Source organism: Numenius arquata, chromosome 17 (genome assembly GCF_964106895.1).
Source record: "Numenius arquata chromosome 17, bNumArq3.hap1.1, whole genome shotgun sequence".
Classification (NCBI taxonomy): domain Eukaryota; kingdom Metazoa; phylum Chordata; class Aves; order Charadriiformes; family Scolopacidae; genus Numenius; species Numenius arquata.
In genome coordinates, this window is record NC_133592.1 from 6,795,222 (window position 1) to 6,810,548 (window position 15,327).

A 15,327-nucleotide genomic window follows, 5' to 3' on the forward strand; every position below is an offset into this window, starting at 1 on the left:
ATTATAGCCAAAGGGGCAGAAAAGGGGAGACTGGGGCATAGCCTAATTTACAATGGTAACACTTTTGTTTTCTGGTTTGTTTTTTTTTTTTTTTTCCCTTTTTTTTTTCTCCTTGAACATACCTTGTGCTGAGTGCAATCCACAGAAGTCAAAAACAGTGTTTTCTTTGCCCTCCTCCAAAACATCTACAGTATAAACGGCCTGTAACCCAGCTATGAAAAAAATCAGTTCTATGTGCGAGGGGCTGCAAGAATGGAATTTACAGTTTTCCAGACGTGTCTGCGATCACTCTGTCCCCATGTGTCAGACTGGCAATAGCAGAATACCCTCCTCCCACCTATATACAGTAAATCCACAGTAGTAAAGTGCTGGTGTGCTTGAATGAACTGGATAGCCATGCGACTACTTCACCATCGACAGGGGCTGAGTTTCGGGGGTAGGTGTTTTACACGGGTACAGTTCTCCAACAGTAATAGCACTGCAATATCGTAGAACTTGAGCTTAGCTGCTTGCTTCTAAACGCCACCTGGATGCAGGCTCTGAAACTAGGCTCTACGTGTTGGAATACAGCAGGCCTGGCTCCAGGTTTATGAAAAGAAACTCGTAGATAAGAGCTGCTTCTGTTCCCAAGATGCTACGCGGACTTTTAACAATTTCTCTATAGATTTCTACAAAAATATAAAAAATTCTATCAACATAACCATTCTACAGAATTCCTGTGGATTTTGTACATTTTGTTTAAAAAAAGTCAAATTCTATAAAACCCCCCCAAAAGGTATTTAAAATTATCTTAAGATTATTGCACGCACTGCAGTACATTTGTATTTGTTTTTCAAAAGGGCATCTAGAAAAATCTTATCCGGTTTAGAAAACAAACTATCTTACATGGATTTCTTTTCCTGAATGCATCACCATAGAGTATTTTTTACTGGCTAGTCTTTACTGAATAGTCACATATGATGTAAACTTTTTATTACTTCCACAAACCTTGTCAGTGGGCAAAACCTCAAGTACTGAAAACAGAAGAGCCTTTAGGTTTTCTGTTACATTCGCAGTTGAGCATTTGGATTAACATCATACCAATGTTTTGTGCCATGATTTTGAGCTAAAAACTTCCTTTTTTTTTTTTTTTTTTTTTTTTTTGGTAGGGAAGGAACTGTATGAGTAGTATCATTCCAGCTATACAAACACACTCCTAATCATTAAGGAACCAAGGTCGGCAATTTTAGCGGCCCAGCTATTTTCCCGAATTATTTAGTACATGTGAAAGGAAAATCTAAGGCTCATTATGAGTGTAAAACCAAAAAGGGATTAAGAATATTTCTCCGGCTTAATACACTGTAATTTTATTATTTCCTTAAATATGATCTGGGGGAAGAACTGATGAAAGGTTTGTTTGAAATCATTGCTTTAAACGGGCTTAACTCTGGATTTGGACTGGCATATCAAAGAGAGCGGTCTCCGTATGGGCCCCTGTTGAAGAGGGGAAAAATGTCCCAGCCAAGAATTAATCTAACTGCGGTAAATAGTACAGAATGTTAATCCTCCTACTTCAAATACACTGATTGCCTGACTTCCCGCTGAAAGCCCTTACATTTCTCCAGGACATGTAAATCAATAGGGATTGTTTATGGAGTAACCGTCCTCAAGTGAAAATAAAGGAGCTTAAGACCTCACGTGGGCTGTTAGGTATAAACAGCGTCTTCTTCTTGTATGTATACTTGAAGCTAATGCAGATACATGTAGTCGTAACAGGCTAATCTCTGAATGGATAAAAGGCTGTACATCAACATGTTGTAGTGATTTGAAAAGATCAGTAGCTCTCAAAAAGTTACAAACTCCCAACTGACAGAATTAGCACAGATCCTCCTCTGCTTGCGCTGGTTTAAAGACACGATCCAGCAAAGCCTTATCCATGTCCGCAGTTTTAAACCTGTGACTATTCACACACTTCAAACCGTGCCTGCGGAGTCTTACTTAGCCTACATCTTAATGTGATTTCATGGAGGTTGAATGAAGTTAATGTCTGGTTTCCATCAGTCTTGTGAAGAGCGGGAGGTGTCGAACGGGGCCAACCTGTCAGGATTTTGGGGCTGTGCTGTCCAGTTTCAGATTGCTTTTTGCAGAGGGTGTTAGCGTGGAAGTAAACAGTTAATTTCTGAGATGACTGACATTAAGGGCATGTTATATAGTAAGGATATGAATTCTGTTTTTATCATGATGTTGCTGTTTAAGGCTTTTGATAGACTGGAAATAAAACTACAGTCAGGGTCACGTAAATTAACTCTAGCAGTGATAGCAAAAAACCTGACTTTCTAAACTGAAAATCAACAGTCATTTCCATACCTACAGATTTTATGTATTCCATAAAATAACTTGCAGTAGGCCTTGATTCTGTCGAACACATAAGCATATGATTTTAATTTTAAAGAATTGCTTAAATACAATCAACCTCAAGGCAGTTTAAGCAAGAGCTTAACTTTAACCGTGTGCTTAAGCCCACTGCTGCGGCCGCTCTGCACTGAATTCACCCACTGCAAATCCTCACCAGGGCCTTGCTCCCCTTCCCACGGGGCGCAGAGAGGAGGAGCCCCACTGCAAACAGGGGGCTTGCAAAGGGGCAAAACTCAGCAAAAGAAACAAGTCTGCCTCAGAGGCCCTGGAGAAACATCTCAGAAGTGACCACAGGCTTTTCTTGCCTCAGTTTCCTACCTAGGCACATATGAAAATTATCCATTTTTGACATGATTTTGTGAGTCACCAGTGGATGATCTAGAATAGCCTTTCGTAGTTCAGTACTGTGTACAGTGAAATGGCTCTACATTCACCATCTCCAGGCATCTTATCAGCATATGGTACCTTCCTGGGTTTGTGCACTTGCTTTTACACTGGATGTCGATTTTATGCAAGACTGGAATATTATTTTGTTAAAAAACTGCCACTGCATTTTTATACTACCCAAACAATCTTTTTTTCCCAGAATATCATTGAAGTCCAAGGGGAAAAATAAATTACATTAAATAATCCTTATTTACTGCTGACTGTGGGATACATTTCCTCTGTAATGCACTAATTGGCTACATTTTGTGCTTTGCAAAACAAAACGAAACCCAAACAAAACAAAACAAAAAAAGAGAAGGGATTAAATATATATTTTTTTAGGTTAAAATATTCATAAAAACCAACTTTATCTCAGAAATATTCTGAGATACATAAAATAGAAGAAAATTAAACGAGTCTTTAGTCACAAAATGTACTACATCCCGCAATACTAGATTCAATTAATTTAATAAAATATAATATACATATAGATTCTGCACATTGTATTGCTTTTACCTAAGCAGAACATATGCTTAAGTAAGCGTGATATAGGTTAACCACTCTTTTAACCAGCTGGTTCTTTAATCTTTCTTTGGAAATTTTTTACCCAGTGCCATTTTGGAATACAGAGTTTTTTAATTTATTTTTTTTCTATTACATGAAAGGATGAAAACATTTGGCACCAACAGAAAAGTAACTCAGGGGTCCATTTCCGTTTGATCAAAGGAAAAGCTAGGAAGTGTCAACAAGTCTTTCTTTGGGGTAGGAGACGTTGACATACTGTCTGGAAGCAACGAATCCCCTATATCCATCGAATCCTTGGACTCACAAGATGGAGCACGCCGTCTCAAGCAAATGTCTCCACTGGCAGGTGAGATGCTGTGAGGTCCCCTAGGTAGTAAACTCTGTCCATCGGGTGGGTCTATAGATATACACGGAGGGCTCAGTTTTTTCTTCTGCCGCGTTCCTTGCAAGCCTTCCATTTCACTTACCACCTGACTTATGAAGCCAGAAGAGCTAGATGTGGAATGGTGTTGAGGGCTGTTTTCCATTGAACAAATTTCTATTGAATGTCTCCTTTGATCATCTAACCATGAGGGCGGCTTTTTTAGAAGACCCTGGGTGTCTACACTGTGGTATTTCTTCAGGTCCTTCAATGTAACGTTGCCGGTATTGCCTATGTTCCTCTTAGGAGTGAGAGGCTGAACCTCTGAACAGGCACTCGAGGCTGTACAAGTTTCTGAAGTGAAAGGCTCCGAGGAGCTGTTTATTTCAGATACTTCTTGGTCCATTGAATCTCCAGGTGTCTCCTGATACGAGTCTGCACAAGCACACGATGCTGGTGCCTGCTTTGAAATATTATACTGATTGTGGGAATGCTGCTGCGTATGAACGCTTGCCCGGCTCCATGCAGCCAACTCTTGCGCTTCTGAGGGCGTCAGAGCCACTGATGACTCCTCCTTGGGCACAGCGGGGACATTTGGGTCAGAGAGTTCACTCACCTCGGTGTGGAGATTCTCCTTGCTATCCAAAGAGTCGTTCCGTATAGCCATCTGTGTCGGAGCGCAAAGGGATCGGGGAGGAGGGGAGTTGCCAGATGAGAGAGACAGACGAAACAAAGGTTAGTACAAGCAAGGCACAACGTTTACAGGGCACTCAACTCTGCTGAGACACCTCAGCACAGACCCACTGACTCCTGTAACTCGACCTGCCTTGTGGGTTCTAGCAATTCCCAGGTGTCAGTGCTCTGTGGGTTTGTCACTGAGTAAGTGACAGCAGGATTTGACCCTTCATTCTTCATAAATGGTTGACCTTTAGCTTTCTCCTCTAAGGATGCAGGGCTGCAAAACCAGAATGCCCCCAACTCAACCTTGGACACATTCTTGTTATGCGAAGGATGAGGGTCTACAGCAAAGCCCTTTGTAATTTTAGCAGCCCAGGTACAAGTGGAAGAGGGAAGATGTGCAAGTGAGCCTGTGTGTTCTCTTCTCTAGCTCAGGTGATGCTGACAGCATGGAGCAGGATACCCAGAGCCAGCGATGCCAGAGCAACCACGCTCTGTGCCAGCATCAGGGCAACAGCATGTCCCTGGATGTGGTCCCCAGACTGGAGTCATGACTCTGCACCATCTTACAGCAGGGAAGCTGGAAAAGCTGGACTAATAATAATAATAATCTGTAATTATTTCAACTTATTCTGATGCTTGAGTTCAGGCTTCCTAAGGCAGATTTTGCCTTGGCTGTCCAGAGCCGTACGCAGCATCAGTGCCTGCTGGCAGGGAAAACCCATGGCATGTGTTGAAGGCTTCGTCTTTTCACTGCACTGCATCCCTTGTCAAAAGGGTTTATAAATCAGCCACATCAACTGGCCCTTAAAGGCAGAGTCTCAGTTTGAGAAGACTCTTAAATGATCTTAATGATTAAAAACTTCACAGAGAAATTTGGAGCAAATGTGTACAGTCCTTTAGAGAAGCGTAAGGAGATGAAATTCCTCATACTAAGGAATGCTTTTGTGATGAACCGCCCCAAAACGATCTTACAATTTATATAAAAATTGTCCCGCAAGGATCGTTTGGCTCAAACGATCTCTATTCAGGCAAAGCTCTCATCAGCTGCAGTATGCACATGTGTGCGCGCAGAAACACAAGAGTCTATTGCTACATCTGCACATTGGGCTCCCTTTGTCGCCTCTGAGAATTGAGGGAATATTTAATTTGGCAAATGATTTTGTCCAATGCTGGTGAATCCTTTCTAGTTAAAATTTTACAGCATAATACTGGCAACTGACCACAGCCAAGAGCGGAGCTAACTCTGGTCTCCTCAATGTCAATAGTTTTAGTGAGTGTCTGGGAGAAGAAATCATGTTCCTATCCTGAGAAGAGACACAGACCACAAAAAGCCAAAGTAGAAGACAGAAGTAAAAAGTAATTATTGTCATTACTTTTGCTTGTACACCAACCTGTGTTGCACACAGCGACAGTATTAGCCACCACCAGCTCTTTCTGTCCCTATGATACAGGCATCTTTGGTAGTTGTTAGTAGTAACTGTTTGTACAAATGTTTTACTGATTTTTTTCAAAATAAAAGAACCCTCTGCCATCCCGTTGGGGTCTACACCTGTAGTAGCCACAGCTTGGTGCGGGCTACACCTTGGATACACAGTCCTGGAACCAGAAAATCAATGTAGTTTCAATTTCAGGTAGAATTCCCTTGGAGAAAAGCTTTTGTGCAATGCGCTGCTAAGGAGCGTATTCCTCAGCAGGAAATGTCCTCTCAAAGCATCTGATCCACGCATCTTCATCTGCAAGTGTATTGCTAATTGCCAAACTTTCCGGAGTCTAAACTGCACGTTACTGTGGGGAGTGTGTCCGCTCTCCAGCGCTCTGAAGGGAAAGGAAGGTTAAACACACAGGTTTTAATGATGGAGGAAAGTGCACGGACCAGGTATGTGGTGGACGAGGTTTATCTATGCACAAATTTAGGATAGGAGAGGGGACAAGGGGGAAGGGAAAGGAAAGAAAGAAAAGAAAAAAAGAAAACAAATCAGAATTACATGCAGAATTACATGCAATAAGGAAAAATGGGTACTACAAACCAAAATGCTTTGCTAGTTTGGGCTATTGTGATGTGCTAGTAACAAATTAGCGGTGGCTATAAAAGAAGCCAAGCAGAGAGTTACCTGAGCAAGCAAAAGTGCTGGGGGTGTAAAGAGAATTTTGCCTCTTTAAGGACTAAGTTTCAGAGTGTCTGGCCATCTAGATTGCAATTAACAGTAAGAGCAATACTGCCCTGTTGCCAGGAACAGCCTCACTGCTCCCCTGAGCTGCATTGGGAGCTGCCTGCTCCTCGGGAGCACGCCCAAGGCAACACCTCACTGATCTTCAGAGGGACCTGTCCGCCCATGAACCGTATCTGCTCACTGTCCCCCAGCTTTTTCTTTTCTGAAATGTCACTCCAAGAGCACACTCATGTCGCTGCAGGAGCAGAGGGAGGAGGGAAGGGAATAAAATAACTTAAACATACAAGAAGTTTTAGAAAAAGAAGCCTTCAAAGATATGAACAAAATTAGGCTGAGGAAGATGGCTAACGTGGTAATTTATTCTAGATAGATCAGTTCAAAAGGATGGGTCTGTTATTCATTAGAAAGCAAGAGAGAGTGGTTATGAACTGGAATCATGACATCAATTAGTTTCCCCATTAGCAGCGACTGGGGTAGCTGGCCAGCCCTGTGCAAACGAATACATGCTAGGAATTTCTTATGTCAATTTAGTATTACAGACTAATGTAATTGTTAACCTCAGTACTTCACATTCATTTTTAGAGTTTAATGAATCAACTGTCTAATTTGTCAATGTTGATTAAAAGATGAAAGAAATGGGAATATTTTCATGCAGGAAAGAAATTGCTTTTGAAAAAATAGAACGGATCTAGTTTGTGTATATAAAATCAGGCATGAAACTACTGAAGAAAGTAGTTTGGGAATCAGACATGCCTCTGGTCCTGGTCCAGCTGCACAATGAAATATACCTAAAAATGTGAGAGTGAAGCACAAGTTTAAGTATTTTACGAAAAAAGATAAATTTAAACTTATGCTTCCAATCAAGCAGGCTGGAATCTTTGATTAGGTCTCTTAGATCTTTGGTTGAATCAGGATTTAAATCAATGCCAGGCAAAAATCAGAGATAAAACCAGTTGCAAAATAAAATGTGTTCTGTTTTGCATATACTCAAACTTTTAAAAAGCACACGGGAGATTCTGCTTTCCTTGATGGTTTTGCATACGAGATATCCAGCTTCCTTTAAACAGTTTTCCCCTTTCGAGAAACCAGAGGAGCCAGAGGAAGGGTGGCCTGGGGTGGAGTCTGCAGTCCCTGTGTCCTTGCAAGCACTGAGAAAATCACAGCAGTTAAGAATTAGTTCCTCACCCCCAACAAGCCCCTGGGGAGCAATTAGCTGCATTTATGAAGAGGACTGAAAAAAAAAAATAAATAAAGTGCTAACAATGTGGAGAACATTTAGGCACATTGCCAAAGGAGATGATGCTCATCACGCGCATTCTTTGGAGACTCCTGGATGGCTTTCAGTTCAAAATTCATCAACCTTTTTGTTATTTCTGTAGGAGAATTACAGTTCTCTGGAGGTTTTGCTGTGAATCCCTCCTTGAATTTAAAGCGTGGTTAACCTGGAAACACGGCAGTATAAAACCTCAGCAGGTTTGTGATCGTAAGTCTGCTTACCTGCCTGCGGAGCAGCCTTTCAGCAGAAGGAGAGTGCACCTGCTGGGAGACCTGGGGTTTGCTCTCCCTCACCCAACGCTCGTGAGCTCTTACGTGGTGAAAATGGTCTTTCGGAATTTGCAGGAGAGAGCTGGTGTCTGCCGGCTGCGACTGCACTGATGCCTTTGAACCTGGCAAGGGGGAGAAGAGACAGAAATGTGACGTGTTCATCTGGGGACTGCGTCCCTGTCTCCATGACCTGTCAGAGAAAACTGCTCCTTTTCACCTCAGACCAGACAGACATGGCAAAACTACTGAATTCCGCAACCAGCTCTCCATGACTGGGAAAATACTCCCACCTACTAATAAATTATTCCAAAATTGTCTATTATTTCATTTTTCTTGGCCTTTTCCCCCTGTTACAACTGTGACTAGCTCCTGTTAAGAACAGAAAATTATGAACTAGAAGTTCATCTGGATGGGCAGTTTCTACATCCCTGCTTGAGGGCCAGTAACTTTGCAGGCAACCACACATCTCGGCGCCACAAGGACCTGGCTTTGAAAGACTCTGGAAAAGGATGTCTCTGTACCTGAGTGTATGCGGAGACCAACTGCTGAGGTCTCAAAACCAGCATGCACACTGGAAATGAAGCAAAAGGGAATGGCACCTGGCAGCTTTCAAGGCGAGTTTTACAAAGCATCCCAGGAGAAGGCAATACATACTCTCCAGCCTCTCCACGACCCTTTGTGGTTGCTGGCTACTTCTTCTAAAAGGTTTGAAACTCTGCATGCTCCCTCCCCCCCCCCCCAGGCTCAACATTTTTCAAAACAATTCATTTAACCTGGACCGCATCCCAGAGAATCTCATTTGTCCTGGAATCTTTCCCAGAACAACAGCCCCATTACGAAGGAGTATTCAAACAAATACCTCCTGCAAGTGCCAGTGTTTCTGACAACAAAACCCTTCTCAGCTTGAAATATTATGGCTTAGTTGTGGTGATTTATTAGAGGCGCCTGGCACCTTTTGCTATCTTCACAGCACTTTATAATATTACAAACTGTAAACAGGTAGGGGTGACTTCCCCCACCCTGAAAAGCAGTGACATTGTAGGTGGAACAGGACAATGATGCATACGCCAAGATTTGGGCACCTTACCCACCTCTGAGCACTTTGGCCCGCTTAAGACGATTGGAATTTCACCAGCAGAAGAAAAACACAAAAGGTTTAATTGCTTAATGTGGTTATGAATAAGACATCAGCTTTACCTTCCCAAAATACTTCTCCTACATCTCAGTGGAAGAGTTTTTTCCGTGGGTTTAGAAGGGTGCAATGCCTGTCCCTCCCCAAGCCAGGGCTCTCAGATGGAGCTATTCAGTTCTCCAAGCTGGGAACTGGGAAGTGAAATCTTGAAGAAAGAAGGGACTCAGAAATTACCCACTTTTTGATCAAGTTGATGTAGTTTATGTTCAAGACAGGACAAATGCATCCGGATTAAGGGTCAAAATTGAAGCACTGGAAACTCTCTCTGTAGCAAATGGGATTCTTTTGTACGGTTGGGGATTATAACACAGAGAAATTTCTTGGCTGTTACAGAGAACCAGAAATTCTGGCTCCACTGAAGGTTCTGGGAGTTTTGCTAGTGACTTCAGTGGGACTTGACCAGGATTTTAGCTGCACCTTCTGCATTACATGCAAACAGGTTCTTCAAAGGACAGCTCTTGACCTTGAAAACGCTGTATTATGGCAGTGATTTCTCACATCTCCAGATTCATCTTCCTCCGTTGTGTCCGCGGTTTTTTTCTGCTGTTCAACAGTCGCTGCTCATCCGCGTTCTTATTACTATGCAAATTTCAACATCTTCTTTCTAATCTGTTCAAATCTCCCTACCATTCTGAACAGTGCCGAAATTATGCTCTGCTTGGAGGCTTTCAAATGACAACGCTTGTAAAAACTTCTCTGACTTATCTGTGACAAATGTCTAAAATGATGGCATGTACAGAAGAATTAAAGACAGCTACGCTCACTTCCCAGCAGAAGGCAACCCCTAGCAGACAGAGTAAATGAAGGCACATTGATAAGCACCAGGAGGCGGCTGCAAGTGCATGTAGAGAGGTGCAGGTAGAGAGAGAGCCCTTGGCATCTGCAATACGCTGTATCTAAGAATATCTCTGAATTTAGCTCTAAGGCGTATATCCCGACCACGCACACTTGGAAGAACAATTCTACACTCTCTCATTTTTCCATTCATCTCACACTGAGATCTCTCTCCATTCAGCACATTTATGTTCATTTTACAGGCATTTAGAGACACCATTTTCCCTTCTTTCACAGATGTTCCCATATAGAGCTTCTAAAACCTGCTAGAATAGGTACTGCTGCAAAAAACAGACATGAGGAAATATTTTTCTCCCAGGATTTTTGCTCTGGGGCCATATCTAGCTCAGGTGAGAGGGATGGAGCCCAGGCTGTACAGATCGTAACCCTTGGGGAACCAGGCAGGGGGACAATCAGCGTTGAGCCAGGCCAATTGCTCACTGTCACATTGCCAAAAGGTTTGGAGGAAAGGAGTTGTCTTTAAGAGCCTGGACTTTGTAAGTTGTGGAGAGTCTTTGCAGGTTGTGGAGGGTCTTTGCAAAGCCATTCAACAGATGTGGATAACACCTCCTCATTGGAAACCAATGGCAATTTGCTGCCTCGTACTGAATATCTTGGAAAATTTCAGCCACTTCTATATTCATAGAATCTACAGAATGGTTAGAGTTGGAAGCAACCTTGAAGATCACCTAGTTCCAACCCCCCATGCCACGGGCAGGGACACCTCCCACCAGACCAGGTTGCTCAAAGCCTCATCCAGCCTGGCCTTGAACACCTCCGGGGATGGGGCAGCCACAGCTTCCCTGGGCAACCTGTTGGAAAATCCTGCTCTTGTCTCAGCTGACAGATGTTTACCTGATTGGGACTTGTGATGTGCCGGATTCCTCTCGCCCAGGGAGGCAGGGCAGGGGCTGGAGTACGGTGGCTGGAACATGTAGCTGTCATTTGGCAACGAGTGTGTGCGCCCCACCGAAGGCTTTCTCACGCTCAGCAAGTCCTTGCTGGGAGACAGGGTCAGAGTGTCGTCTTTGGAGCGGAGATCAGCCTACGGGGAAAAAACTAGTGAGGAAGGAAGACATAATGGTGTGGGAAGAGGAGAAGTGCCCAGAAACGCTAGCGACAGCCATTGCAATCAGTATGGCACGATGGGCATGCACATCGTCAGTATGTACAAGTTGCACGAATGGATCTACCAGGAAGCTATACCCCTCATTTTGTATTGTCAATAAATTGTCACACAGAATGAACCACAGAAACAGAGGAAGCAACACTGTAGTAATAAACCATGACTATTTCAGGGATATGCAAAGAAGGCATCATGCCTCAAGGCCAGCAAAGGTCACATGCTCTGCATAACTTTGATCCTCTGCAATAACAGTAAAGCTCTCTCTATGTGCCCTCATCCGCAAGTCAGACTTTTGCAAAGGTGAGTAGTTTCCTCTTCTAACAATAAAAGAAAAAAAAAAAATACAAAAACTAGTTTACAGAAAATATTCTCTATTCTGGCTCCCAGCACAATTTTATTGGTTTTTCTTCTTGCATAATGAATAACTAAACCCATTTTATTGAAAGGGATATCTACACCTACTGCTTCAGGGTTAAAGCCATTCTCTAATTAGAAGGGATCTAATGCAAGCGAGGGTTATTGTATATATGTTGACTGTGGAGTTTTTACAGCCAAAGAGTCTCTTGGAATGGGCAGCACCAAAAGCAATATTGAATGAGGTGGATTCAGGTCTGATTTCGTAAGGAAATATCTCCATCCCAGAAGTATTCTTGGGTGTTATTGTGTTGGACAGCATTAGCAAAAATGGAAGCAAAGTCAACTTCCCTGGATATTTTTAATGAAAGAATGATTTCACCTTTAAAAGGTCTCCATTGAAAAATACAGAAATAAGATGTGACACTGTAGTCCGATACAGTATATTGCTGATCATTTTTGGAAAACTTTAAATCTTATTTTCTGACAAATCTTCCTTTCACTCAGGGCATTATGGGTTTTCTGAAATCAACACTAAGATTTATTTTTTTTTTCAAATTTTATCCTTCAGTCACAAAACCAAAACTTCACTATGGCATTTCATTTGCACAAGAAACATGATGAGATTAAAAGGAATTTACAAAAAGGAGAAAAAAAAATGAGGGGAAAAAAGAAGGAAAGAAAAAAAAAAGGAAGACCACTGCTGTAAATTTAATGAAGGAAACGGATCTGCACTGTCATGCAGCATTAGTTTCAGTCCTTGGGAACCTGCCGATTTGGATATAGCCTGCATACAGCGAAGATAAGAGACTGCAGTCGCCTGATATAGCTCAGGGACGGAGGGCAAAACCTGTGCTGGTAAAGCTGAGACTTGGGTTTTGGAAACCTCTATGTTCCTCCCTGCCTTCCCCTTCTGAGCGGTATGTTTATGCTATTTAGCTTTCATATTATTTAGCTTAAAGCAGAAAGGATGGCCTGAAACCTGAGATTTCAAAATTCAAAACCATTTGGATCCGAACACGAGATTTTGGATTGGAGATCCTATCCAAACCCAACCTTTAATGAACCTCTAGATCCAATACCACAGCGGGCTTGTTTCCACTTTCTGATCATCTCGGGGGAAATCTTGTGAGTGAACTTCATGAAAACCATTTAAAATGGCTGCAAAACGATCTTCCGAGTCCAGCTCACAAACAGAGCAGTGGGAGCGCATGACTTTTTGGTTCACTGGGAGTTTTGAAAAACATGTTGTTTTGGCTTGACTGAAAATCAAATCTGAGTTTTTTGTGAACCAAAGAAAAAATCCCAACCCAAATCTATTTTGAGTCAAACAAAACATTCTGAGATATTTTTCAACTAGAGCCGTGTCTAAATGAAGCATAAAAATATTGCATTTAGAAAAGATTTCAATGAAAGCTTGCAGTTTTTCAGGAGTTTGGGAAACTGTTTTGACCAAAACACTTTGTTGGTATAGACACAAATTGACAAAATGTTTTGTTCAACCTGGTTTTGCCTTTTTTTTTTTTTTTTAAAGAAAAAAATATCTCTCTTGAGCATACCCTTGAGACTCTGCTGTGCTGTCAAACAGGTTTGTCTAATCTCATTCAAAACTAGAAGGGCTCCCTCCTTAGTCCAGCTCTCCAGAGTAACTATTTTTGAAGCAAAACGTCCCATACAAAATGTTAGAGTTTACGAAATCTTTTGCGCGTGATGCCATGAAGCATGATGGGAAATATTGTCACGGTTTAAGAGATGTTTCCTAAATAAGTGCTAATTAGGATGAGAGTCGACTAGAATGGCAGAAAATTTATCAACAACACAAACATCCAAAGGCAGGTACATGAACAACAACAAAGAAAACAAGAATGACCCAAAAATGTTGGAAAAGGAGTTATGTCTGTTGTACAGCAGAAAAAAAGCACTTGACCGCTACACAGCTAAAAATGTCTAATGTTTCAAAGAGGAGATGGTTAAGGCAGGGTTCAAAATACTGGTTATTTCATTCAAAAAGGCACAAAATAGTCCAAGCTTTTTTCTTTTTTTTTTTTTTTTTTTTTTTTTAGCAGGATGACTGCTAGTAAGAATTCACAAAACAAGCAGCATCTCGGAGAGATCCCCATCTGATATTTGTAAAATAAACAGTCTGGCACTAATCATGCAAAAAGCCTTGTGGTGCCTGTGTTCATAAAGACAAAAATCCATTACACACCAAAGGGTTGTAGATGACCCCTCCGCAGAGGACATGAGTCATGAGCTCATGGGTTTCTCTTCCACGCAGCATCACTGATTTGTTTCAGATGGGGAGGAAATTTCAACCTCGATGCTTTCCAAAGCATTTTTTTTACTATTTATTTAACTTGTAGAAAACACATTGTTTTTACATAAGACGCCAAAGGAAAAATAGAAATAAACACTTGTTCCTCGCAAGGAGCCAAGTTTGTGGACAAGAGTGATAACAACCCAGGACCCAATGGCATTAAGGACAATGTCCTGTTCAGGGGAGAGGTTGGTGCTATTTGGAAATGGGCTTGAACTGAAAATGCCATTAGGCAGGTGTCGGGAGGTGGAAGCAGTATTTCGAACCCTGTAAACATCAGACTATACAGCGACCAGTGTATGTACATTGCTTTCCAGAGCATTAAGTAAGAGTGTGTTAGTATCATCAGGAAAAGAGTCATCCGTCAGAGCTAAGGACCAGGACTTTTCAGAGAGAATATCTGACGTCAGAGACAGAGCCTCCATCTCAGCTAGAGGGATCTAAAGGGAGAGATGATTAAGCATAAGAAACCAGGACACAAATCTTTTGGAAAAGAAAAAAAAAAAAAAAGTATCATAATCTAAATACTTCTAGACACTAAAGCAATATCCCTGCAGTGGGAGAAGCTACATCATGCACATTGTTACCAGGGCCAGAATGTTAAAGAAATGAAATATAACAAAGAAATGAAAAAAAGAGTGGGACATTCATACTTAAATGCTTACCAGTGAGCTGGGAGGGAGTTTAAAATCATACACTAATGCTAGCATTGTATTTTGTTGTTCTCCTGTCTAGATGAAGAAGCAAAACTAACATTACTTTCATACTAAAGATATTTATCCTCTGGGCTACAATCAAATACAAGAGGCTTCAAATTCTTCCAACATCTCTGAAGCTGTTCCTACCCAATAACTGTGCTGTTTTTCTGGCCTCTAAACTAATCTGGTGGAGTTTGCAAAGATTCCCCAACACCAAAATAATTTTGCAGGTGGGGTATGGAGTGTGCCTTTCCCTGCACTCTGGGGAGGGCACAGGGACATCCCCCTCCCTGAGAGGCAGGTGGGACAATAATTAACTTCCTAATGTCTAGAAAGGGACAGGGAGAAACTTAAAGCTTGATTTCGGTCAGCGAATGCCTTCCTGTTGCCTTCAGTGGGTTCTGGCCTGCTAAAGAGTCTCCAGTGCCTGGACAAGCACCAATAACTGTTCTACTTAAAAGAACTGCTTGTGTCTTCCAGCCCCCAGATGCCACCCCAGCCCTGGCCCCAACCGCCTCCTCCAGCTCCGAGCAAACCCAAGCTGGGGAGAGGTGCTGCACCGACGACATACCGATGTGTCTTGCACGAACACATCCCCACTGAAGACATTCAAGGAACTGATAAAAATCTTTATCAAAATATTGATGAAGCTCTCTCCCTAGACACAGAGATCTTTCTGTAAGAAATGTGAAATGTCGCTCCA

The 15,327-nt window shown here is 42.1% G+C and overlaps 1 protein-coding gene across 1 annotated transcript in view; it reads right to left on the minus strand.

Moving 5' to 3' along the window:
- Nucleotides 1–3,414: 3,414 nt before the first annotated feature.
- The window catches only part of CACNA1G (calcium voltage-gated channel subunit alpha1 G), a 147,779-nt gene continuing 135,866 nt past the window's right edge, over nt 3,415–15,327 (minus strand). The window contains exons 37-40 of the mRNA XM_074159993.1: nt 14,232–14,366; nt 10,985–11,174; nt 8,056–8,225; nt 3,415–4,373 (exon numbers count right to left, since the gene is read on the minus strand). Coding sequence (XP_074016094.1) covers nt 3,519–4,373; nt 8,056–8,225; nt 10,985–11,174; nt 14,232–14,366 — 1,350 coding nt within the window. The 3' untranslated portion in view covers nt 3,415–3,518. The remainder of the gene's footprint in view (nt 4,374–8,055; nt 8,226–10,984; nt 11,175–14,231; nt 14,367–15,327) is intronic.